This window comes from Panthera leo, chromosome A2, assembly GCF_018350215.1.
Source record: "Panthera leo isolate Ple1 chromosome A2, P.leo_Ple1_pat1.1, whole genome shotgun sequence".
NCBI classification, from domain to species: domain Eukaryota; kingdom Metazoa; phylum Chordata; class Mammalia; order Carnivora; family Felidae; genus Panthera; species Panthera leo.
In genome coordinates this window covers 165,309,367-165,335,241 of record NC_056680.1, presented here as the reverse complement: position 1 = coordinate 165,335,241, position 25,875 = coordinate 165,309,367, and the positions used below count along the sequence as shown (strand labels likewise).

The 25,875-nt window shown below is 53.5% G+C and overlaps 1 protein-coding gene across 2 annotated transcripts in view; it reads right to left on the bottom strand.

Moving 5' to 3' along the window:
• Window positions 1-1,252: 1,252 nt before the first annotated feature.
• Window positions 1,253-25,875, bottom strand: part of RBM33 (RNA binding motif protein 33) — a 137,240-nt gene continuing 112,617 nt past the window's right edge. The window contains exons 15-18 of one of the 2 annotated variants that reach the window (XM_042927203.1): window positions 20,502-20,711; window positions 15,493-15,681; window positions 8,053-8,141; window positions 1,253-7,712 (exon numbers count right to left, since the gene is read on the bottom strand). In XM_042927203.1, the coding sequence (XP_042783137.1) occupies window positions 7,664-7,712; window positions 8,053-8,141; window positions 15,493-15,681; window positions 20,502-20,711 (537 nt within the window). In that variant the 3' untranslated portion in view covers window positions 1,253-7,663. The remainder of the gene's footprint in view (window positions 7,713-8,052; window positions 8,142-15,492; window positions 15,682-20,501; window positions 20,712-25,875) is intronic. The other variant, XM_042927204.1, reaches the window with a different exon arrangement.

Genomic DNA, 25,875 nt, shown 5'->3' with positions numbered 1-25,875 from the left:
AGCAGGTGGTCCCGGCTGGAGAGGGATGGTCCGGTCCCTCTAAGAGGGACACAGGCCGTTTTCTTGTGTCCCAGGAAGGGCACGAAGACCTCGGCCAACTTGAGGGGCTGACAGAGCCGGCACGGTGTCACGGGTCACCAGTACCATTTTGCTCCTTCATCACAAGGTAAGCCCCCTCCCCACAGACCAGAAAGGTGGGTCTCAACAGGCGAGGAGTGGTGCCAGTGCCACCCGCCAGAATCCCACGAGACTCTAGTGCAGGGTCCCCGCCAGGGAGAGCCTGGCCTGTCCCAGCCCAGCCAGGGGTGGGGGCGGAGATGGGGGCGGGGTTGGAGGGGGTGGGGGAGGTGTTCCTTCTCCAAACCGGCGGGGTGGGGGGATATTTTACAAGTACCCCGTTTTCAGACCAGGAATTCGGAGCAATTCGTAGCAATTCGTAGCAACATGGAAAACTCGGATGACGCATTCGATGGAAAACGGATGCCCAACAATGTGCATTGGGGGACCCCAAACCAGAGTGTCACAGGCATCATCCTGGGGGTGACCGGTAACCTCCACCCTGGGTGTTAATGATTAGCATCGGAGCACCAATGTTGAAGAGATGTAAAAATCATTCATAATGGTTTAAAAAATGTAAAAAGGGGGGGGGGGTGGCTCGGTTGGTCGGGCATCCAACTCTGGCTCAGGTCATGACCTCACGGTTTGTGGGTTTGAGCCCCACGTCGGTCGGGCTCCGTGCTGACAGCTCGGAGCCTGGAGCCCGCTTCGGATTCTGTGTGTGTGTGTGTGTGTGTGTGTGTGTGTGTGTGTGTGTGTGTCTCTCTCTGCCCCTCCCCTGCTTGTGCTCTATCTCGGTCTCTCAAAAAATAAACGTTAAAATTTTTTTTGAAAAACGTAAAAAGAAAATACCCCCCCTTCCAAACTTCCAATAGAGCCAAACAAGCTGTTTGTTTTTGTCGAGTCTGTTCCGACTCCTGCGGACCACAGAGTGTGGGTGAGGACAAGCCGGACCCTCGGACCCTCGGACCCTCCCGTGGGTCCGCTGGCAAGATCCTGTTTCCCAGCCGATGCCTGCAGCAGAGGGGGCGCGCGTGGCGTGGGGGGGGGGGCGCGCTGGGGACACCCCCACTCCTCGGGGGAAACACCAGCCCGGTCTCCCGCGGGAGGGCCGAAGGCTGGCCGTCCGCACGGCGGGGACGCGGGACGGACCAGGCGCGGGCGGCGAGGCAAAGGAGACACCGGAGCACCAAAGCAGAGGCCGCGAGGCAGTTTATTAACACATCTTTCCAATTACAACACAGTTCGAGACACGCCTCCGTACGGAGTCACACAAATGATACACACAATACATTTTTCCAACCATGTCACCAGTGTTCCTCACACAGATTCCTGATAAAGCGTCACAGTGATCAGCGCACAGCGAGACGGGGCAAAGCGAGGCGACGTCCTTCCCCACAAGGGCAAGTGCAGTGTTGGGCAGAACACGTGAGGCAGGCAACCCACAGGGAAGCAACTCGGTCGCGAGCCGGTCTCTGAACTCCCAACGCACTCCCGACAGACACAGCGTCAGGCTCCACCCGGGAGCTGGCGCGGGCCAGCTCGGCAGCGCGTGCGCATTACGGTTAGGAAGGATCACAGCGGGAGCAGTGACACGGGGTCAAACGGGCCGCCGCTTCCAGTGGAAAAATGGGCGCGCTACAACTAACACTGACTCATGCACAAGAGGTCCTGTAAAAGCAGGGGTGAAAACAAAGGGGTGGTTAATCGCACGCTCCCCGCGGGCGGCAGGACGCCGGCATCGCGGGGCGCCACAGGCTCCCGCAAGGTCACACTGCAAAGTAACAGAATCCGGACGTTATTCTCTCCAGCAGAGACCTGCAGGAACAAAGCGGGAGGGAAAACCTGTCAAAGCAAAGGGGGTGACGCAGTCGAACGCCAACGCCGTGCAAAAATGTTCACGGCCGCCTCGCACCCCCACCCCCGAGGAGGAATTCTAAACGTTAAGAGCAGACAGAGGAGTAAGAATAGAGCACCGTCAGCAAAGGACAGGTCCGTGGCCAAAGGCAGGTGGGTAGGAGGAGGGTGAGGACATCCAGAGAGGAGGAAGGCGGAGAAAGTGATTTTCCAGAATGGGGAAGAAGCTCCCTGTGGTGGCTGCTAGAGGGGTTTGGGCGAGGAAGGTGCAAGAGAACAGGAAAGGGGGGGGTGGGCAGGCAGGAGGCCGCTGCTCCGGAGCCCCCGGGGAGGGGGTAGGGGGCGGCAACGCCACAAAAGGACGGAGACGCCCCACACGGGAACCCGCTCGGGAACCCGCTCGGAATGCAAAGGCTGCGGGCTGGGCTGCTGTCGAACCTGAAAATTAAAGGGTGGCATTAAAGGCGAAGACAGAGAGTTAGAATCCTCACAGAGGAAAAGCACTCCTGGCCCCCATGCCTGCGAAAAGCAAAGACGAATTACAAAAAAACCAAACGGTCCACTAGCTCTCGGCTGAGGGTGTGAGTGCGCTGTGTGTGTTGTTAGAAACCCCTAAATCGTATGGTCTAAGACAACGCTGCAGAGTGTATAAAATGTAAACAGGCCTTTAAAAATCAGCTTCCACTACGTGTGCCCTTAAGATAAAAAGTAGTTGAAAAGAAAGCATGCTGCAAGAATGTCAAGGTCTACTCTCTAGAGTATATAAAACCACTAAATACAGAATATATTAAAAAATAGCGTACCTGTCCAGTCTGTGCAACGTACTCAGAATTTAAAGGTACGTTGTTTCTTTTTAAAGGGCCTGTATTTTTCTAGGTACGTTTTAAAATCAGTAAAATAAAACACAGCAAAACACCAACACGGTCTTTTTACATTTTAGTTGGTCAGAAATAAAAGGGAAAAAAGTCCTCACTGAAGACGCCTGCTCTACCTGCCTGTCCTGACGAGAAGCCTTCCTACCAAAACCCGGCACAGGGGAGAGAGAGTTAAGAGTTTTAAAAACATTCTCTAGAAAAGGCAGGTTACAGCGTGTAAAACCAATGATCCTTCCCAACCATACGCTACCAGAAGAAGGTATACCTGGGATCCAATATGAATCAGCGAGTTCTGCTTTGGTTCTAGGACACAAAACCACGGGCGCTTTAAATGATGAAGATTAAATAGGTTGCAAAAAAACCTTACACAATAATCCTTAGGATTTAGCAGTAAATCAAGGCTAACCGCCTTTGGAGAGTTCATATTTACCAATGTCCAAAATAACACTCCATTCACAAGTTTTAAAAATAGGTGAAAAGGTTAATTGAAATGCTCATTAAATACAGTAAAATACCTACACTTTCCCCTAAGCGATCTCAGCTCCTGTGGCTTCCTTCACGGGGGGGACAGGGCTGTCTGCCCACCCGGCAGCGATCATCCGCCCCACCCGTCAGGGATTCCCTTTTAGAATAAAGTCTCTTAAAAATTGGTAAAGAACCAAGGCTACCTTTCACAAGCCCCCCCACCCCCAACACCAAATAAACAGACAAGGGTGGGGGGGCACTCAACCTGACTACAGGGAAATAAAATCAGGTCTAACAGTGAATATGTGAAGCCAGAACAATCCTACAAGCAGGAAGGGAGGGGAAATTAAAAATGACTCTGAGCAGGCCAGTATGACAGCAAAGGAGCCCAGAGCCATCTGCTGAGGGCAGCACCGGCCCGACTGGGGATGCATTTCTTGACAGGCGGACACGCGGGCTCTCTAGGGAACCGAGCGGGGAGCGCGCCGGGCATTGGGCACCAGACCTCCACCAGAACCCAACCGCCCGCAACAGGGTCCCTGTCAGTCCAGTGGTCTAGAAGCGCGTGGAGCTTACCTTCAATTAAATAACAAAGAAATTAAAAACAAAGACAGCAAAAAAAGAAAAAAAGAAAAAAAAGAAAAGAACAAAACAAAAAACCACAACAAGCCGAAAGAAAATTTAAGAAAACAAGAACGGAAGTGACAGGTTCTGCAAACAACCCCTCTGAGCCAGGCCCTGCCTCGGGGCATCTCTGTACCTCCGCGGGCCGCTCCTGAGGAAGGGCTCAAGGCCCTCACGCGGAAAGGTGACCTCCCTGTTGGGCGGGTGCCCTCCTGTCCCCCAGCGAGAGCCATCCACGAGCCCACCCTCCCGCATGCTTCTCGGCTCGACCAGCTGACTCCTCTGAAAAGAGTCAGTGTGTGAGAAGTTCATTATACTTTGTACAACTCCTTCATTCTGCAAAATTCTCTTCCCGGTCCCAGGCCCCCTGCTCCCCTCTCCCCTCCACCCGAGACACCTCTCCCAATCTCCTCCAGCAACAGTCTTCCGTTTACAAATTAAGCAAAACGCTCTTTGAAAAAAGCCCCCTGGGCGCAGGATCCAAGCTCTGTCACAACTTAGCAACGCTACAGAACCGGGCGTAAACAACGGTTTATCCAGGGTTGTTACAAATCAAGAGAAGAACGACTCAAATAAAAAGTAGTTATGATGAAGCCCCTCCCCCCCCGCCACCCTGCCCGCTCCCCACTGGGAAGGGCACAGACACCTACGTAGGACGCTGCCTGTCCAGAAAGAGGGGGGACCCTCAACATTTGTTCCGGTAAAAAGAGACAGGATTTCTCCCTTAGAATTATCAGTATAAGGACTTAACAAAAGTGGCCAGACCAACGGTAATGCAAGGTTATGCTCAGATAAGCGGCTAAGTGATCTTATGTTACAGCACAAAATCAAAACAAGACAATGTAAAAGGAAAAGGTACCTTGGGTCCACATAGTCACCTACTGTATTTACCTTACGCGATACAGCGGTATTTACTGACTTTAAGCTTCCTGGATTTGGAAACAAATAATACACAGGTCAGGATACATGTAGTGACTTAACTACCATCTTTATAAAAATCGGATATACACACAGACACATCAACAATTATGGAACGGTATCCATTTAACTTTGGAAAGACAACACAAAAGAACTAACAAATAGCTAAGACTGTTGCTGAATTGAAAGCGTTTCCAATTAACATTTTAATTTTAAAAGGTCCATATTTACATAGTACGTTAAATGCTTCTGCATGTCATTTTAAATGCATGATAAATAAAGAACAAAGATAATGGTTGCAACAGATCTTCCAAAAGGGTTCGGCTTATGGTGGTCTGATTTCACTGCGAAAAGCGCACCGAGAATGGAAATAACGTTACTTTCTAATTCTGCTTCTTTCCCTTCCGCAGCTCCCTTGAAGGAAACCAAGCCTCTGCTCCGGGCCGGCCGGCACTCACTGCGGCCACTGCCAACGGCCGGGCGCACGGGGCCATTCTAACCAGGGCTTTACGAAGGCCCAGCTCCCCGCGGCCAAAGGCTTTCAAGAACACCACATCAAGAGAAGGCTCATGTGTGTAGACAGTTAACAGACACACATGTCCCATGGCGCCCGAATCGTCCTCGGACAAGGCCAAAAGCAGACCTCAATGTCACCACCAGGTCTTGAACAGCGGTGCCCACGCAGGACTGATGACTTCTCATCACTAACTAGGGAAAAAGCTCTTCGTTATGTGCCTACTTTCCAGAGACAATACGGCACACTCAGACTATTTCAGAAAATGGTAAAAAAATTTTTAAGCTCGTTTTATTGCATCAGTTGGTTCTTGGTGATAAAAAGCAAGTCCGTCAACTGAAAGCCTTCCCACTGCCCGGCACCGGCAAGGGGTCTGGATGTGTCGTAACTAGCAGGCTGTCAAGCTCGTTGCTTCAACGCAGCTCTCTGTGGACTGAGCCAAATAAACTACGCTTTTAAACACACGAACACATCCGTCTCTCCCTGTGACAACAGCGGACAGGACGTGCGTGTCGACCGAGGGTAGGGACGGGGCACGGACTGTGCGGACCCTCCCCTGGAGCACCACGGCAGGCCTGGCGCAGCTGAGTCAGGGGCTTTCTGGAACAAGGCGGCCAGGCGCCTCAGCTGGGGGGTGCACCCCGGGAGTGCCCGTTCGCTTCCTGGCACCTACACCTTCTGAAATGCAGCCGCCGACACCCACCTTCATCCTCCAGGCCTCCTCCTATCGCGGGATGCCACTTAGAACCCTCGCCACAGAAAGCCTCACGGGGTCTGAACACTCCCCTCCAGTTCGGGCAACTGAAGTTGCAAAAAATATAAAATTTCACCTGTGCAAACACGACACAGGCTCACGCGGCCTGGGTCTCAGCCCCCACGCGAAGGCTCAGAGGAGGGAGGGTGCCTGGCGGCGGGGGCTCCGGGGCTTCGAGCTGGTCCCCGCGGGGCTGACCGGTGGCATCTGGAGGCGGCAGGCTCCTATTTCCTCTAATTCTATGACTAAACCTGCCGTGAAATCTCAGGTATAAAACACAGCTAAAAAGTCTGAGTATGCCTTAGTATCTGTTACTTGCTCAAACAGTTCAGGTCCACGTTAGTATAAACCCCAAACGGTGAAACTCGTTCTTGAGCAGAAATACAATAAGGCACTTTTTTAAAGACTTGACCGGAATGAACTGTACTAAACGTTGCTTTACGGGAAGGAAGAGTCTCACCTAAACGAGCCTACCCAGAACTCCTCAAGCAGGTTCGGGGCCACATGAACACATTTCAATTTCACTTTGGGCTGCACGGTCTGGGGAGGACAGCCATCCCTCACACCACACCCCACGAGGGGCAACTCGCCAGCACATACTGCTCAAGGGCAGCACAGCCCTACTCAAAAGGCCTTCAAAAAAAAAAAAAAAAAAAAAAAAAAAAGTTAATCAGAGCAATGATAACCAAGTTCCCGAAGAATGTTGTATGTCACAGAGCCAGGGACACGAATATGCTGCTTCGGGCCACATTTACAAAGAGGAACAAACCACACGGGGCCGGGCCGAGTCCCCCTGCCTCTGCCTCACGGGGTAGATGTGCAACACGACCCACCTGGCGGGGCTCCGGAAGGGCTGCGAGGTGACGGCGCCACAGGCGCCCTCTCTAGGCCCAGGGAGACACGGCGGGGCCTGCCAGGACTGCTGCCTTACTGGGGAAGAGTGGACAGAGGGGTGGGGAGTCCCCTCCGCGACTAGGAACACGCAGCTGGTGCTTCTGGAGTATTTACAAGAAGCAGAATCCGCCACACAATGGGCATCACTCCCAACCGCCCTCACGTCCTGCTTTCCAGGACACGCGGATGCCCGTCACCATCACCCAAATTTTAATCTACATGCTTCCAAGAGCCTCGTGAGGGCTTTCTGAGAGGACAGCGCGGTTCCGCTCGGCTGGGAAGACCCTTGTCTAGCCTGCACTGAAGATGGGTGCAACCATTATCAAGTGTTCTTTGCTGTGGAAACTACTCAGAATTTGTGGCGCTAACGTCCCTTCCTGAACCTAAGTCACTGTGATCGGTCACACAGCACGATCACGAAGAACAAGGGCTACATGCATCGTAAGCACTTTGAAAACAAAAGAAACCGGAAAGTGTAGTTCTCTGTGGTGACAACAGAACGGGGAGCGTGTAACACCGGAGCCCAGGCCGCCACGTCCCCAAGTCCGGCTCTGCTGGAGTCCACGCCGGGCCGGCCGCTCTCCGGACAACAGTTACGCAAGACTGTGCGCGGAGAGGCCGTGCTCGTGGGGGTGTGCGCCGCGGCTTCCCTGAAGAAATCCCACAGCGAGTGTTCCGTGTCGGGTCGGCGGCTCCTGCTAGAGATCACTCAACAATCAGGGCCACGTTTATGTGGGACAAATCTATCATGTGCCTGCGGAGAGGGAAAGAAACAGTCAACGCCGACCGAGCGCCACAGATGAGCGGTCAGGTCGCCAAGGTATGGGAAAACTAGGATAGTAGGTCCCGACAGATGACAACTCCATAAAAATGCAGACACAGATCAACGCAAAACCCGGGAGCCAATGCCCCACACTGCACGAGGGGAAGGGCACGCTGTCTGCGCTCGGCACGCATTACTGGCGCGTTTCTACCACGGCAGGTGGGCGCACACACGTGTGAAACCACGGCTGCTTTGCTGGAGAGCAAACCACAGCGGGGAGGCTCTCCCGCCCGCTCCCACCGTCACCCCGACCACGGAATATCCAGGCTACCTGTGGAATTTCTGCTGAAATGCTAACGCATGAGCCGGTTCCTTGAACTTCGCTATGGCTTTCCGTTGCTGGGGAAGCATCTGTAAACTCTAGAGGGAAGAAAACAGAGAAATATTAAAAAAAAAATTTTTTTTTTAATTTTAGAGAGTGAGAGGGGGGAGAGGGGCAGAGGGAGAAAGAATCTTGAGCAGACTCCACGCTCGGCACAAAGCCAGAGGCGGGACCCGATCCCACAGCCCTGAGATCATGACCTGAACCCAAATCAAGAGTTAGATGCTCAACCCACTGAGCCACCCAGGCGCCCTGAGAAACACTTTAATTTCATGTTGTATATGCTTAAAACAAAACCCAGCATATTTATACATCAGCTTTAATATAAAATACGAGTCCAGGCTGACACTTGGATCACTAAAGGAAACTATCCCCCTAGCAATTTTTCCTCCCTGATCCAGAGAATCTGTCCCCAAAAGCCATTCCCATGAGTGTACCCCCCCCCCCGCCACCCCCCAGTCTGGTGTCAGGATCTGGCATCATCCGGCCACATGAGTCACTCAATCTTCTCCCTCAACCCTCCCTGTGAGGCCCAATGACACACACTTCTGGAGAGTCACCCCCCGTTTGCACACCTTCCTGCCACACAATTTTCTATGAGACCCTCACTGATCTTTTTTTTTAAAGCAGTATTACATCACACAGGAGGAAACTGCTGTTTTGCAGGGGGACCCCGCAATTACCACTGGGGTAAACCAAGGAGGCTTTCACACCTCCAGCTACCCACAGCAAGGGACAGCTTCGCCAGTGGCGGCCGTCAGCACAGTCTGATCACATTCTGTACTTAGACACTCGATTACTAAGTGACATCTTCAATGAAACCTTCGGAGCCAAGGCAACCATTCCAGAGGCCGCTACTCTTTGCGCCGAAAACCACACCCTTTCGTGAAGAAGACAGACAGAAAGGATCCATCGAGTGAAGAGAGAATCTTACACGTCTGAAAGGAAGGTGCTGGACGGAGGGGACTCACACGCGGGCCCCCAGCTTGCCCTGAGGCCTTGGGGTTTAGGATCTGAGGATCCGGGAGGCCCAGGTCAGAGGAGGAGACCTGTGTGGTCTCTCAGCCGGTCCCACTCTCAAGGGCCCGATCGTTCTCAAGCCTGCGGTGCCGCACGCAGTCCTGCACACTGTCCGGGCGCTCTGCCGAGAGCGAGGCGCGTAGCGGCCAAGGCGGGACCCCGCTCACAGCAGGAATCGACGCGGGGGCCGCCACCCACCCTGTCTAGATGCTGTCTAGCGAAGTAGGACAGCCGGAAAACACAGCTGATGGAGGCACGGGACCCTGAAAAGTGGCGGCATATGTGGCTGTTTAATTGTAAAGCATTTATCAAAGATCTACGGTGGGAACACAAAAATACTCAAAAAGGTATACCGTACGCGAAGTGAAAAGTCTCCGTTTTAATACCCACACGACATCTATCGGTCAACACAACTAGGGGAGCTCTATGGAACACCCACTTTCCCAAAAGTCACCTTTCAGTGTTTACAAAGAAATGGACGGTCTCAAGTCTCCAAATGACAGGGTGGGAAGGTGAGCACGCGGACCACGCGGCCGAGGAGCAGCAAGCGGGTGGTGGGGACCCCCAACCCAGCAGGAGCACAGGCAGCAAGCTCAGGACAACACGAGACTGCTCTCATCTGGGGTATAAAAGCAGAAGCAGGGTTTTCTAGAGGGTTCCACCTAGGGTTAAGAGCAGCGGCAAAACGCCGTAGTTGGTCTGGGACGAACGCAGGTGACTTCTCTTCCCTGGAGACGCGCTCGGCACTGTGGCCCCTCTGGCCCGGGGGACTCCCTACAAGTCCTGCACAGAGACCCACTTTCTCTTCCGAGCGGCCAGCCTCCTCCACCCGCTCGCGCCTGTTCTGTGCCGCACGCTGCAATGGGTTCCAAAGCATCCGCTCAGAGCACAGGCAGCCCCGGGCACCTGCAGGGGGCCCGCTGCCAGGCCCCGCTCTCTGGTCCTGTCTGCGCCCCCCCCCTCCCCCGCAGCCCCGCGGCCACGCCGCTGGCTAGTGCGCGCCCCCTGGTGGCTGCTGCCGGCACCGCAGCGGACCTCAGGCAAGAATCCCAACAACTTCCCCAAATCTACCTCGTCTAAAAATACGACGTGTTCTTTAGGAACAGACAGGAAAAAACTAATTGCTGATGCTACCGCAGATAATTAATCATACCGTACAATTCACAGGTGGAATCTGGGTTTCTGAAAATACCACGGTTTTTTTGGTTTGTTTTCAGAAAAACAGGTTTCCAGGTATCTAGGGTGATTTCCTCCGGGTGACTTCGCAGTATGAAATGAAGGCACGAAGCTTCATTTTTACCACTTACCACACAAAACGGTAAAACGCCTGATGCGACAGAACTCACTGGGACCTGAGCAGTTTACACCTCGGTCTGAGGAGGTGCCGGACGAGACGGCAATTCCTCACGGGGAAAAGGCCTGGAGCTCAAGCAGTCAACACAAGCGATGAGAACACGGTCCTAAAATCTTCCTGGTTATGTCCTTTATTTACATTTTCGTACCTTCTTCCAGAAACCAAACGACGTCTTCTAGGCAGAAGACTGAATTGCAGAAACTGTCCCTATCCCGCCATTTCTGACCTACGAAAACGAGAGCTCCAGGAGTTCGTTACCGGGAGCAGAGGGGTGGGCACCGCGCCGGAAGCTGGAAGCCGGACGCCTCGTGCTCCCCGGCTTCCACGGTGCAGAGCGGCACTCGCACGAGCTAGCGGCACAGCCCCGCACAGACACTAGCTGGGCCAGAACAAACCGGAAGCTGCACCGCGTCTCCGGGCCCACGCTCGCTCTGCTGCCGCGGCTGCCTCTCCCGCAAGTGCCCCCCTGGCACTCAGAGGGCAAGGCCAAGGCACCAACTTCCGGCCTGATGCGCTTCCGTTTTCAGAGGGGAGACACCCGCACGTCCTGACGGTGAGTGACCGCGCTCCTTCAAGCAGCAAAACGCAAGACGAAACCCTCGGCTGCGAGCCGCCTGCTCGGACGCCCTGCAGCCCCCTCCGGCCCGGCCTCCGACAGCCTGCGGTCTCATCCGGGGAGGATGTCCGTGTGCACGGCACCCTGCCTCTTCTCCCACGGGCTCAGATCAACTACCACGTCGCGGGGACGCCAACTCAGATCAACCAAAATGCCACGGGGACGCCAACAGGGTTGCGTAGCCCCGAAGATCTGTGTCGGCGTCCCTCCCCCTCCGGCCGGACGCTCTTAGCACCCGCGGGAAGTGCCTTCTGCCAAGAACAGGACGGTCAATTTTAGACAACTGTGGTGCTGAGAGCAGCCCCACCGACAGGCCACGAGGAGCGCGTCCCCACAGGCCCCACCATGGCTGTGACTCACACGGCCGGGGTGGCCCCGCTGAGGCAGGTCCCAGAGCCCCCGGTCGGCGGCAGACCGGTGTCCCCACAAGGCACAGGGGCCCCAAGGGGCAAACGGCAGCAACGATGGAAGCGTGCGCCACAAGGCAGGCCCGACACCCAGCTCCTCGCAGGACCCTCTCACAGATGCACCTGCCGCCGCGGGTTCGGTCCAGTGCCCGCGCTGCGCTTTTCCCCAGGGCCCCGCGCGCCCACTCTCCGTGCTGAGACCCCCCGCCGCTCCCCGCACTGGCCGGCTTCCCTCCCGCTGGCCCCCCGAGACCCCCAGTGCTGTCACACTGCCATCCCGAAGTCCTCTTTCCGTGGGCGTTACTGCTGGCTGCGTTCTCTGGACCTTGACGAGGACCCCTAGTAAGCAGTCTTTCCATCGTGGCTTCAGATCACGTGGTCACACCCGTGTCTTCTCCCCCGATGTCCTGAACTTCAGAACCAACGACCTGAGATTCCAACTCTGTTGGCTACACCAGCCGGGCCTTGCGGCCGGTCGGAACAGGACGCTCCTTCACAGCGGCTCACGCTCTCGCACGACCGCCCACGGGGGCTCAGCCACGCCAGCCTGCGACTCCCGCCGCCCCGAAGTGCAGCGTCTGGGGGCAGGCAGACACCCCTTGCACCTGCCACCCCGTGGGGGACGAGGAGGCCATGCGTCTCCTCCAGCCTGCTCAGGACGGGGCACCGGGAGAGTTACAAGGCGGCGGGTGTGGAGAGCCCGACAGAAAGGCCTAGACTCGAGACGAAGAAGAGAGCCCCGCCAACAGCCCGGCTGTGCCGCAAAGGACACCCATGGCTCGTGCTCCCCCTCTGGCCCCAGCCGGGGCACCGCCAGGACACGGGAGTGACGGAGGCGGTGGAGACAGCGTGGTGCCGGGTACATGTGGGCACGAGTCAGCGCTGGCCGGCCTCGTCCTCAGGGAGGGTCACGACAGGGGACAGTCATACTCTCACTGAGCGATCTCAAACCTCGTGCCTTGGTGAGGAAACTGCTTTTGTGTTTTTACACCATGACGTTTACTTACGGGGTAATGAATCTTTCTTCTTAGCACAATTTGAGGCACAATCTAGCAAACGGGGAACTAAAAGCAATTACACAAAAAAGCCACGGAGGTCCTAACTACCTTACTTCCTGATCTAAGAGCTACCTTGGCTTCCTGTCTCAGGACAGAGTGGGAGGTCAGGGTCACTGCTGCAGGAACATGTGTCCGCCAGCCCACAGGGCACGCGTGCCTGGCAGTGACCGGGCTCCCTTCTCGCGGGGGCTGGGGTCCAGGCAGACGCGTCTCTCGGACCCGCTCGGGAGTGGAATGCTGCGGCTGTGGCTGCCACGCGCCACCTCCCCCAAGATTCTGGGACCCACTACCGCACTTCCCACGCCACTGCTGCCTTCTGGTTGCCACGCTTCTACAAGATCTGCACGTTGTTCCTCATTCTGGAAATAGCGAGTTGATTAAGGTCTTTAAAATGGACTTTCTAGAGAGCCTGGTGAGTACCGTTGAAGGGAAGAACATGCTAATCCGAGAGCCACACTGACAAAGCCTCTCGGATTCCACAGCTCAAGGAGCAGAGGTCACATGCGGTTCCTAGGAGTCTAATTTAAAAGCCCAGAGAAACAGGGGACCTTCCTACTCTGGACAGCACCACCTGCTATTACACCGAGTGGACGCGAGGTGGCGCCACAGTCCACCGCACACAGAAGCTTCTCCCGTCAGGACCACAGGAGGCCGGGGTTACCGGGCGCCATCCCACCCAAGTTTAAACCATAACCAGTTCTCGTTACAAACATCTTCTTAAAACGTATACTTATCAGTATCGTTCTTTAGCTACCGAACACCGGCAGATGCTTGTTATACTAGTTTTTCAGTAAGAAACTTGGCATTCTGGGAACGTGGTATCTAAACATCTGTACAGGCCCACTCAAAAGCATCCTCTGGGATAGAGACGAGCAAGAGGAGGGCACCCGGCTTTGGTCCCCAGGGGAAGGGATGGGCCTCACGCGGGCGCGAAGCCCAGCCTGCCACAGCCAGTTCCCAGGGGCACCGGGGGCCTCACCTTCCGGAGACCCCACTCTAAGAGTAACTGACGTAACCTAGAAAGTTCACTCTCGTCTTCCTACTTCTCTAACTTTCGAATTAAAACAAGGCATCAAACAATCCAACGCCGTTTTGGTCTGGCTTTACTTCCCACAATCAAACTTTGTAACATAATCATCTCGAATCCTTTTCAGAACAGAAAAAAAAATCCATTCGAGAGACTATAAGCCCCAAATGCAGATCAGCTCCAAGCTGATTTTTGCGGTGCGGCCACCGCACCGCACCCCCCCCAGCGTGAGGAGAGGCAAATAGCACCGCTGCTCAGACGTGGGTCCTGAAAACCACATCTTAGTCAAGGACACTCCAGAGAACGATCGAGACTCCGTGTGAGGAAGCAAAGCCACAAATGCTGACGGGCACACGTGGAGAGCACAGTGCCATCACTCCCGGCCCACGCGGAGACCGGGGCAGTGAGACCACAGCTCGAGCCTCCCGGACAACGCCGGCCCTCAGATCCCACAGGTTAGGCTCTGCTCTGTTACATCTGGACTCCCTGCCTGACCCCGCACCTGGACCCCAAATTCTCAACCACCATTGGTGGGAGAGCCGCACACCAGCGTAAGCACATTTTCATGCATCTAAACCCTCCGGTCGGTCTGTTCCTGCAAATTAGTCATTAACGGTCTGGAAGGACCATCCATGAGCGCAGTGCTGACACCTCCGGTAAGTGACAAGGGTCTCTGGCCGCACTGCGGAGTAAGGACGGCACTGAAAACAGAAGCCCGCGTTTCTGGCTCAAGTTCCACTACGACACACAAACACCAGAAATCCCAAACTGACGGTGGAAGTCGTGATACCTCGGGAACAGGGTGCTTTCCGGAAGGGCTTTCCCCTACTCCTCACGTCTAATAATTCTCAACATCAGACACTTAAGACCTGTTGAAAATTATTTGTATCACCTCTAGTCTGAAAATGTCCCCCCGCTCGCTCATGCAGCAAGAGACTGGAACATACCCTGAAAGCAAGTACGCAGAAACCCGACATTCACACCCTACATCCTGCCTGCGTGGGGTCTGCCGTGGTGCCAATGGCGCCTGTTGGAGGGAGGGGAGGCGCTGGTGGGAAAGGTCCGATACAGGGCTCTGGAAACCCTCGGCCGAAGGAAAACCAGGTCAACCCACTTCTCTGCTGGTTTACCTGCAGGCCTCGAGTAGAAGCAGCAGAGACCAGGCATCTGAATGGAGAATTCGGTTTACAGCACAACTGGAGACATATGTGCAACCGGCTCAGCAGGAACTTTAAAGCTTTTAGAACTAACTTGCTTTAAAGAGACTGGGGCACCTGGGTGACTCAGTCTGTTGAGCATCCGACTCTTGATCTCAGCTCAGGTCACGATCTCATGGTTCGTGAGTTCAAGCCCCGCATCAGGGCTCTGTGCTGACAGGGTGGAGCCTGCTTGGGATCCTCTCTCGCCCTCTCTCTCTGTCCCCCCACCCCCAATCTTTCTAAATAAACAAACGATTAAAAAAATATAAAATAACGAGATCAAAATATAGTCTACATTATTTCATGTTCATAAAATCTAAAACAAGTTTCACAGCTGTTAACGCATGCGCTATTTCTGGGAATTAAGGTCAGGAAGGTTAAATGCTTTAAAAATTTCTAAATATCATGAACACAAGTGTGTGACAGAACAAAAAGTATGTATGTTCAGGAGCATATGTGAACGTTAGGATAACAGAAGAATTCCAGAAAATAATTTGTTCAGCTGGCAAAATTATTTCCTAAATTCCATGACGGAGCACCTGAAAATTGCCAAATAATCTACGGCAAAAGTTCCGATCTCAAGTATGCAAAATGGATAAAACAGGTGTATGTCTTTTCAAACGTATTATTTTAACACGAAGTAACCGACACAAAGGGAACCGGAGTCAAGACAAAACAGAGTCCTGGGAGAGGCGCCAGGACACCCACCTGGATGGGTCCGACTGACATCAGTAGGTTCTTCAGCTGGGCGTCAGTGGTGGACGAAGAGAGCCCTTCAACAGACACGACGCAGGGCTGTGGCTTACACTCCACCACCCGGAGGTTCTGCTTGTTCGGCATCAGGCGGCCCCGGCCCACAGCCCCCGCCACTCCTCGGCCTCTCCCGTGCATGACAACCTGCCAACGACAAGAGTTAACTGTTTGACTTCTAAGCTCTGGTCTGTCGTTTTTAATAGCTACTAGGGTTATAAAAGTGAGCAAACAACTCGGAATCCATTAAAATACACCACGAGCTACAGGATTTTCTGTGGTTTTCATCCACTATCCGCAGGGTTCAATGTCTAACTGAAAGAATACCCAGCAGATCTGGATGGAGGCAAAAGAAGAAAACGGGAGCATCTAAGTCCGACCCCATCTCGGCAGCAAGCACGGGTGGGTGACTTCCCGTGTAGCCACCGTGCTGGAGACAAAGCAGCAAGATCAGAGGGGTTGAGACACTTATTTGGGCCTAGTCGTAACAGCCCAAGAGCCCAAATATCTCCCAGTGTACTCCAGGCCACGCCAGTGGGGACTGGTGCCACCACAAGCCACGTTACGCCCCCCAAGTCCCCTCGGGACTACGTGCGGCACCCCGAGAACCCGAAAGGCGGGTTCTGTGGCAGGGGGCCAGCGAGAGTCAGCAGGGGTCGCTTCCCAGCTGCTGCACATCACAATCATCTACACAGCTTTTACGACAAACACCACAAAAAATCCAAGCCACAGCAATGCCCGCGCGCGCTCACTCCCACCCACGTTAAGAAGTCACATGTCTACAGAAGGGCCCAGGCCTTAGCAGTTTTTTAAGTTGCCAAGGGTTCAAAACCACTATTCCAACGATTCCAGGGCCTTTTAAGTAAGAGGAGACAACTGATCTTTCTGGTATTTTCTTTTTCATTTTTTTTTTTTAATGTTTATTTTTGAAAGAGAGAAAGAGCACAAACGGGGAGGGGCAGAGAGAAAAGGAGACAGAGGATTCCAAGCAGGATCCAGGCTCCGAGCTGTCAGTACAGAGCCCGATGCGGGGCTTGAACCCACGAACCATGAGATCACGAGCTGAGCTGAAGTCAGACGCTCAACCGACTGAGCCCCCCAGGCGCCCCTCTGCTGTTTTCCAGCTAGAGAATTCGATGAAGCGTCTCCCGTTCAGGGCAGCAGTGAAATGCAGGCGGCTGGGTGGACTGAACAGTACCAGGGTTTCCAGACTGCCTCCCCAAATTCTGCCCTAGAGTCTGGGTACAAAGGAGCAAAAATGACCCCCTGTTCCATCATAGAAAAGGCCAGAGAAGAAGGTAAATGCATCCAAAACCACATTTCTTAACACTCTGCAGACGGTGGCAAACGTCCTCCCGTGAAGTGAGTGTTTGAAAAGTACAAAAGGATATTTCAGAGTCACACTGGAAAACACACATCGAAGGCTGCACGTAAATCACACCAACAAGAGAAAGGATGCAAACCATACGATCACTTCAGCAGATGCAGACAAAGCATGTGACAAAGTACAACATCCATTCACGATAAAAACCCTCAACACAACCCTGTTTAGGGTATGTTTAGAGGGAACAAACCTCAACATAATAAACGCCTTATATCAAAACCCCACAGCTGACATCACTGCCAACAGGGAATTGGTGGGAGCCTTTCCCCAAGGTCAAGAACAAGACAGGGATGTCCACTCTCACCACTGTTATTCAACATAGTACTGGAGGTCCTGGCCACAGCTATCAGACACCACAAATAAAAGGCATCCAAATCAGTTGAGAGAGAAGTCAAACTCACTATCTGCAGATGACATGACACTCTCTATGGAAAACCCGAAAGACTCCACCAAAAAACTGCTGGACCTGATAAATGAGTTCGGCAAAGTCGACGGATACAAAATCAATGTGCAGAAATCTGCTGCATTTCTGTACACCAATAATGAAGCAGCAGAAAGAGAAACGAAGGAATCAGTCCCATTTACACCTGCGCCAGAAATGACGACCCAGGAGTAAAGTTAACAAAGAGATGAAGGACACGTGGTCTGCAAACCTTAAAACTGATAAAGAAACCAGAGACACAAAGAAACAAGATATCCCACGCTCATGGGCTGGAAGGACATGCATGGTTCAAGACTCTACACCACCCAAAGCAATCTACACAGTTAATGCAATCCCTGTGGAAAAACCAACAGCATCTGTCACAGAACTAGGACAAACAATCCTAAAATTTGAACCTCCAAAGACCCCCAAACAGCCAAAGCAACCTTGAGGAGGAAAAGCAAAGCTGGAAGAGGTATCATAAGCCCAGATTTCAAGATTCACTCCAAAGCTGTAGTCATCGAAACACCGAGGCCCTGGCACAAAAACAGACACACAGATCAATGGAACAGAGAAGAAAATCCAGAAATGAACCCGCAAGTATATGGTCAACTCATCTTTGACAAAGCAGGAAAGAAAATACGATGGGGAAAAGACAGTCTCTTCAACAAATGGCGCTGGGAAAACCAGACAGCCACATGCAGAAGATTGAAACTGGACCATGTTCTTACACCACACACGACAATACACTCCAAACGGATTAAGGACCTAAACGTGAGACCCGAAACCATAAAAATCCTTCGAGAGCGCAGACAGTAATTTCTCGGACATCGGCCACAACAACATCTTTCTAGATAGGTCTCCTGAGTCAAGGGAAACAAAAGCAAAAATAAACTATTGGGACTACATCAAAATACAATTTTTCTGCACAGCGAAGGAAACAATCAATAAAACTAAAAGGCAACCTACAGAATGGGAGAAGATATTTGCAAATGACTTACCTGATAAAGGGTTAGCATCCAAAATATATAAGGAACTGATACAACTCAACACCCAAAAAACAAATCATGCAATTAAAAAAGACACAAGACACGAACAGACATTTCTCCAAAGACAACATACACACGAAAAGATGCTCAATGTCACTCACCATCAGGGAAATACAAATCAAACCCACAATGAGACGCGACCTCACACCTGTCCGACGGCTAAAGAAAAAAACCTCAAGAAACAACGGGTGTTGGCGAGGACGCGGAGTAAAAGAAACCCTCGTGCACTGTCGGTGGGCATGCAAACCGCTGCAGCCACCGTGGAGAGCAGTACGGAGGGTCCTCAAGAAGTTAAAGTAGAACGACCTTAGGATTTAGCACTACTGGGTATTTACCCGAAGAACACAAAAACACTAACTCGAGGGGATACACGCACCCCAATGTTTATTACTGCAGCCTTGTTCACAACAGCTGGACTGTGGCAGCAGCCCAAGTAACGGGTAAAGAACGTGTGGTGTATATACGTGCCACGGAATATTACTCGGGCATCAAAAAGAATGAAACCTTGCCATCTGCAACAACATGGATGGAGCCAGAGAGTATTCTGCGAAGTGAAGTAAGTCAGAGAAAGACAAACACCGTCCAATTTCATTCAGATGTGGAATTTAAAAAACAAGTCGAAGCAAAAAAAAAAAGAGACCAAATACCCCCAAACTCTTAACTATGGAGAACAAACTGTGGTCCGACTCTTGACTTCGGCTCGTGCCGTGATCTCACGGTTCGTGATCTCACGGTTCGTGGTATCGAGCCCCGAGCCAGACCATGCGCCGAGCGTGAAGTCTGCTCGGGATTCTCTCTCTCTCTGCTGCTCCCCTGCTCGCGTACCCCTGTGTGCTCTCTCAAAATAAACGAACATTTTAAAAAATAATAAATTATAACATCAGCAAAATATCCTTTACCAAACGCTTACTGATCCACCAGGCACCATACTTTTTATACGCATCTTCTCATGAAATCCACCCAAGAGCCCAAACGAGCCGGGAAACGCTACCGTCCTCCCTTCACAGCAGAGCAGACAGAGGTTTCAGACAAAGAAACTCGAGGGCTCGCTCAAGCGCACGCGTACGTGGGGGACGGGGCCTCTAAGGCCCCTCTCCTCCTGTATCCAGGGATTGCGCTCGGCCGAAGCCAGTTTAGACTGGAGCGACCTTCCATGACCGAAGAGAAGACTTCACGTCTGCACACGTCTTCTGTTGCAAAGGGAGTAATTTTATTTGCTCCTACTTCACAAGGTGCTTACGAGACAATGCAGACAAGGTAACAGACCCAGAACGGCCTTCGTGTTGATACTATTACTACCTGGGTCAGCAGCAAGACAGACAGATGAGCCAGTGGACTCTGGAGCTTTCTAGAAGAAACCCAAAGCAGGTGTTGCTGCCCTGCTGCCTCCCTCACATAACTTCATCATTCGAGGGGCATCTGGCTTATGCACCAAAAGGGAGGAGAGAGGGGACTTTACTGTCAGGCTTTTGGGGAAGCTAGAGACAGCTCCCCTACCATCCAAGGGAGGGCACCCTACCATGGGGACAGGACAGGGCAAGGCGGACACTCTTCTCCTAGGGAAGATTTTAGACTCAGTGCACAAAAGGAGAACGTTCACTCCCACCCCTGCCCCGAAGGCATATCGGATGCCCTCATCTCCTGTCCAACAGTGTGTGTCAGAACCAGGGTCAGGGCCACCTTCTTCAGGTCGGGTCCCCTCCCCCCCCCCACCGAGGCCTCACTTTCCCACTCGTGCACTGGGCTCACGAGAAGGAGGTGTGTGAGCAGATGCCTGGCTCTCTGTCTGCGGAGTGTGGAGAGCCGGTAAGAGGGGAAGGAATCGTATTGGACTGGGGTCTGCGGACACAGGGGTCAGAGCCACAGAAAACCACACCCCCGGTTGCAGGGACTTTCCCCGAGCTGTCCCCTTAAAGTCAGAAGAGGACAAGTGCTCCTGTGAACACATGAGCTTTCAAAGCCAGAACGAAGGAAATGACGGCTCGCTTACCGATGTATCTGCACCCCCCTCCCGTGCACTGGGCACCCCTATCTGAGAACCGTCCAAACGTGGACCGTTCGAACCAGCAGGACAGCCACGCTCCCGGGGCGCAGCCTAGGTCACAGGCAGTACCTTCTTGGCAGGATGGACTCCCTGGATGCTCTTGATGCCCGGAGGGCCGGCCGGGTGCACGTGGGCCCCCACTGGTGGGTGCTGGGGCTGCTGGGGGGCCCCCTTGGTCAGCGTCACCTTGCGGGCGGGCGGCTGTCTGGCTTCTGGGGGCTGCGGGAGCCGCTGGGGCTGGCCCTCGGGGTGAAAAAAGCCGTCGCTCTCTCCTCCCTGCTGAAACAAGGCAGCGTGCTGGTCAGTACGTGTGTGGCCAGGAGGCCCTCCCCAGCGGCGGGGAAGTCCGCCTCTGCTAGCCTCAACCGAGAGCAAAACCGTTTCAAACAAGCGGGAAACCAAACCTGTCATTTCACTACAGCCACTGAGCAAATTTCTCATCCGACAGTGTTTGGGTTTTAATCATATTTTTGAAATTTATAACCCGCAGATCTTTAATTACTGTATACACTCAAGAGGTCTGTGATTACAGTATGTGCTGTTTCGTTCATCACAATAGTGCTTAACCTTAAAAATACCTCATACTCAACATACATTTACCATTTCCAAAGGCATTGTTATTAAAATATGGGCAGTCTGCACACGCAGTGGTTTTAAACTTTTACCCTGTCTTTAGACCAAAGACAAGTGGACTGTCCCCCGTCCTCGGGACGTACCTCACTGGCTGTGGCCCAGCGCCCACCCTCCCCTGGGGACAGAGCACTGGCCCCCGGTCCCCCCCGCCCCCAACACCCGCACCTCCCCTGGCCTCGCACACAGAGGGACGCGTGGGCCCTAGTGAGAGCTTCACAAGAACCAGAAATCTAACCTTTTGAGTTTTACTAATGCTCCCTCGTTTCTTGACCTTCAAAATGGTGATATTTGTTGAAAAGAAAACCACAGGCCCAAAACGGTGTCACTCACACCGAGTCCCCAAACCAGGGCTCACTCCCTAATCTAACTGCAGTTTCAACCTTCTTGAGAAATGTAGTCTTAACTGGTGCATCAGGAATTTTCCATCAGGGCTAAAGAGCAGGCCACAAGGGCCCCTCTCCCCCAGAGGGAGGGGAGTTCACTGGCACGGGAAGACTCCTAAGGGAAAGCCACCAGCCTAAGCAGTAACCGTCTTGCTCCACCCTCCTTCTAAGAAGACCTTCCCTCTTGTACACCCCCGGGAGCCTCTCTGCTTTGCCGGATGAGGCGCTGCCCAACTCACGAGTCGCTTAACGAAGCCCATTAGAGCTTTAAAACGGTCTCAGTCGAATATTTGCTATTTGACACATTTACGCTGCAGTACTTACGTTCAGGATACCACCCGGCGGCATAAAAAATACCTCTGGATGGTGCCTATCGGCTACGCTCAGTATTAAGCGCAGCGTGTCTCCTACAGAGTGGCTGGTGGCCAGGAAGGGAAGTGTGGACGGCAAGGAAACCCCACCTTGAGCTGCTCAATGACGGAATCTTAGCAGAAATGGACGCTCGAATGTGAAAAGTAGAATTCAGACTTCTATCGGTGCGAGGCTCTACCACTCCGATCACCGGGGGCGCAGCGGCCTGTGGCCAGCACACCCGCCCCCGCACACTGCTCGGCCACCCAGTGCTTCCGGAAGGACCTGGGAAGTCACCTCAGCTGCAGTCCCTGCGTTCTACATGTCTCTCTCTCTCTCCCCTCTAAACTTATCTTTGGGGTGCCTGGGTGGCGCAGTCGGGTAGGCATCCGACTCTGGTTTCGGCTCAGGTCATGATCTCACAGTTTCACGGGTTCGAGCCCCATGTCAGGCTCTGTGCTGGTGGCACAGAACCTGCTTGGGATTCTCTCTCTCTCTCCCTCTCTCTCCGCCCCTCCCCCACTCATGCAAGCTCGCTCTCATAATAATTTAAAAAAAAATTTTGAACTTCTCTCTTAGGGCCAGTTGAATGGAATAAAGTGAAGAGACAGGGGCTAGAGCGAGATAGGTGCAGATGAGATTTTGTAAAAACTGCCCAAGGTAATCGGGCCCCATGAAAGACGAGAGGAGAAATGTCACACGTGGCAGGGCTTCTAGCTATGGCAGCATGAAGACACTGGCCAACCTCCTTCCCCAAGATAAATCTGTAACTGGACAAAACCGCCCAGAACAAGCACCTCAGGTCCCTGGAATTGACAAAAGTGAAACAAGACAGGGTGGGGCCCGGCAGTCTTTGCTCCGTGACAGTGACAGGACCTCCCCCCGCCACCCCCCCCCCCCCCCCCCCCCCCCCCCCCCCGCCTCCAGCCCACAGGGCAGACCTGGAGCGGCCAGCAGGCTGGGGAACCACAGCAGCACAATCAGCAAAACTTGGAGGGAAGGGAATGGGGCACGCCCACCAATCTGTCAGCCCTGATCCCTTCTGGAATGACAGCAGACCAGCCAGTAATCGGAGAGATGTAATGAGAGATCCCGGAAACGCAAGGGCTCTTGAAGGCCTAGGTCGGTGCGCTCCGAGGGCGCCGGGGCCCGAGAGGCGGGCAGGAAGGACGAGCTGACGTGGGCTCGGGCAAGTGCCGCCCCCACTCATGGCCCGCTGGCCAATCTCTTCCTGAATGACTGACTGGCCGACCACGAAGCTATGCGACAACAGGGTTGACCCCTGGGAAGCCAGGCTGAGAAATGAAATAGGAATAAAAAACTGATCCAAAAAAATTCTGAATAAAAATACAGTGCAACTAAAGCAGTTACATCAGAAAGGAAAAGAAATCTGAAATCAGTAAGCTGAGCTTTTATCTCAAGAAGCTAGAGGAAAAAAGGAAATCAAGTCCAAAATACAATGAAGGAAACGGTGAGCTCAGAGCAAAAAGCTATGGCATAAGACACAGAAAAACAACAGAGAAAAATCACTGAAACCAAAAGTTGCATTTTTGAGATCAACGAAACTGATGGCTGATCAAGACGGGAGACAGGGCACAAAACACCAAACTCAGGAGCAGAGAGCCACTCACCTCACCGGCCCGGCCCGGCAGAAGCGAAGGCGGACATCATGAACAACTTTACACGAAGTCAGGCCACTGAGGCGACACGGACGGATGGCGTCAGAAACGCCGTGCCGAAAACTGATTCAAGAAGCGAGACGACCCGGAAGTCCGAGGCGACACGGAACCGGTAATGCCGACCCTCCCACACAGGAAAATCCACAGGCACTCACTGGTGAGCCCTGTCCCTACCTCAGGAAGAAGGCAGCCCGTGACACTACCTCACTGGGAAGAGAGCGGAGGACGGGGCACCTTCCCGCGCCTCCTCGGAGGCTGGCACGTCCCCGAGAGAAAAGCCGAAGGCACCGGGGGAGAAGAGAGCCGCAGGAGGCCCCACGTGCGCGCGCGAGGACCCCACCAGACGTCAGCGGACCGGATGCGCCCACACAGAAAGGGGACCGCGCGCCACGACCAAGCAGCTCTCGCCCGAGGAACGCGAGGCCGACTGTCCCCGCGGAAGGCGGTAACGTGCGGGGCGCACGGGCGGGAGACGCGACGGTGATGGAGACCCGAGACCCGCGACACGCTGGGGCCGGCCGGACGCGCTGTCGGCCCGGGACGGGCGTCCGCTACAGGCGGGCAGCGCACGTCGTGCCTGCTGATGAGGACACGGCGCGCCTTCTCCTCGGGGCTTCTCCTCACGCAGCCGCAGACCAGTCGGGGACACGCAGTTTCCGTACTCGCCACCTGGGGACGGTTCAAATCTGGGCCATCTCGGGCTTTAGTCCAGAACCATCCAACCGGACCCCGCGGAGCTGGGACCCAGACGCCGGCCTATTTTAAGGGCTCCTGGGTGACGACGGCTGTCCGGCTAAGGCTGGGGAAGGCTGAACCAGGGGCGTGCTCCCGACGTTCTGCGACCCTGTGCCTCTACCAAGTGCACTGCCGGTGCCAGCCGAGGGTCACGCCGACCTTGCAGAGGAACGTCCCCAAGTGAAAAAAATGGAAGCCGTGCGCGGAAGGCAGGCCATTTTGCAAGACCGCGATCCACACAGACATTTAAGCTGCTGGTCTGCGTTTCCTAGAGCTTCTCCACAGGCCTTCCAGCCAAGGAGCGAGCCGGCGCCCCAGCCGGGGGACCGGCCGTGACCTAGCCCATGGGCGCGCAGTGTCTCAGTCTCTGCCTTAAAGAGCTATGTGACCTCTCTCTAGCTTCGTAGGCGCTGAATTTTTCTATCGTAAAACGCTGAGAGTCTCATAAGGATACATACGTACCACATCCTCATCCCTCGTAAGAGCCAACGGTCCATCATTTACTAATCTCTCGGACGTCCTGGAGTTGCGTTAGCGCAAGACTCGTGTATCTCCTACGCGTGTGTTCAGCTGTACGGGCCTCACGGACATCTCTCCCTGTCACACGAGCAGACGCTTCACGCGGAGCCCAGGCCCCACAAGAGGCTGCGTGCTGGGGGCACACAGGGCCGGCCCACCAGATCCTCCGCACGGCTCAGCGGCACCATGGTCCACCGGCCGAGCCCCCCCCCCACCCCCCGCGTTCGGCCGCGTGCAGAAGCGGACCGGTACCGGCCAGCTGTACGGGACAGCCTTCCGCCGCACGGACTTCAGGGAACCGAATAAGCTCCCCGGAAGTTCACCCGGCAAGGTAAAAGTTCGAGGATGCCCAGAGCACCCACTGCCTCGCAAGCATCTGAAGAAACCGGGGGTTTAGACCCCGTAAGTCTGCTTTGCTCACCAAGCCGAATGTCTCGTGCGCGCTGAAGGTACTGAGATGGCTACTGAATAAATCAATAAACGGCAAATCATACTTTACCGTGCGGTTCTCAACGTGCTACGTAAAAAGGAGGATGACATCAGAATGCGAGGCTACAGCCGCTGTCGATCACAGGCACCGACCACATGTCACTACGATACCAAAAGGCCAGCCTTCAGGTCAGTAGTACTATTTTTGTGCCTCGGGAAATATTACGCCACATTGGAGACTAGATAGTGAGCCGGTACACGGGGCCTAAAAGGAACGATGTCCATGTATACGATGGACAAAAAGAATGAATACTGTCGTAATTTTTTTCTTTAGCAATCCAAAGCTTAAAAACAAGATCATCCAGATAGTAAACTTTAAATTAAAAAGAAAAGCTTACACTGAAAGCAAAATATTATAATTGCCTATTTTAAGGTAGATGGTATGTGTATGTATTTGGATGATAAATACAGAATGCTAGTGATCTGGTGATTTTTAAACTGGGAACTGAGAAGTTCCCTTTCAAACTCCTCACGCAGCAGCAATTTGCATACGATTTTCAGTACCTTCCACCTCCTCTGAAACACAGATGAGGAGAAAAGAAGGCTGGCCGGCCTCAGACCAAACAAACCAGAAATATCTTGTCGTTTGTTTTTTTTCTGCAAATGATTATCTTTTAATGACTGCTATAAACATGTCTTTTCAGAGTAGTTTTC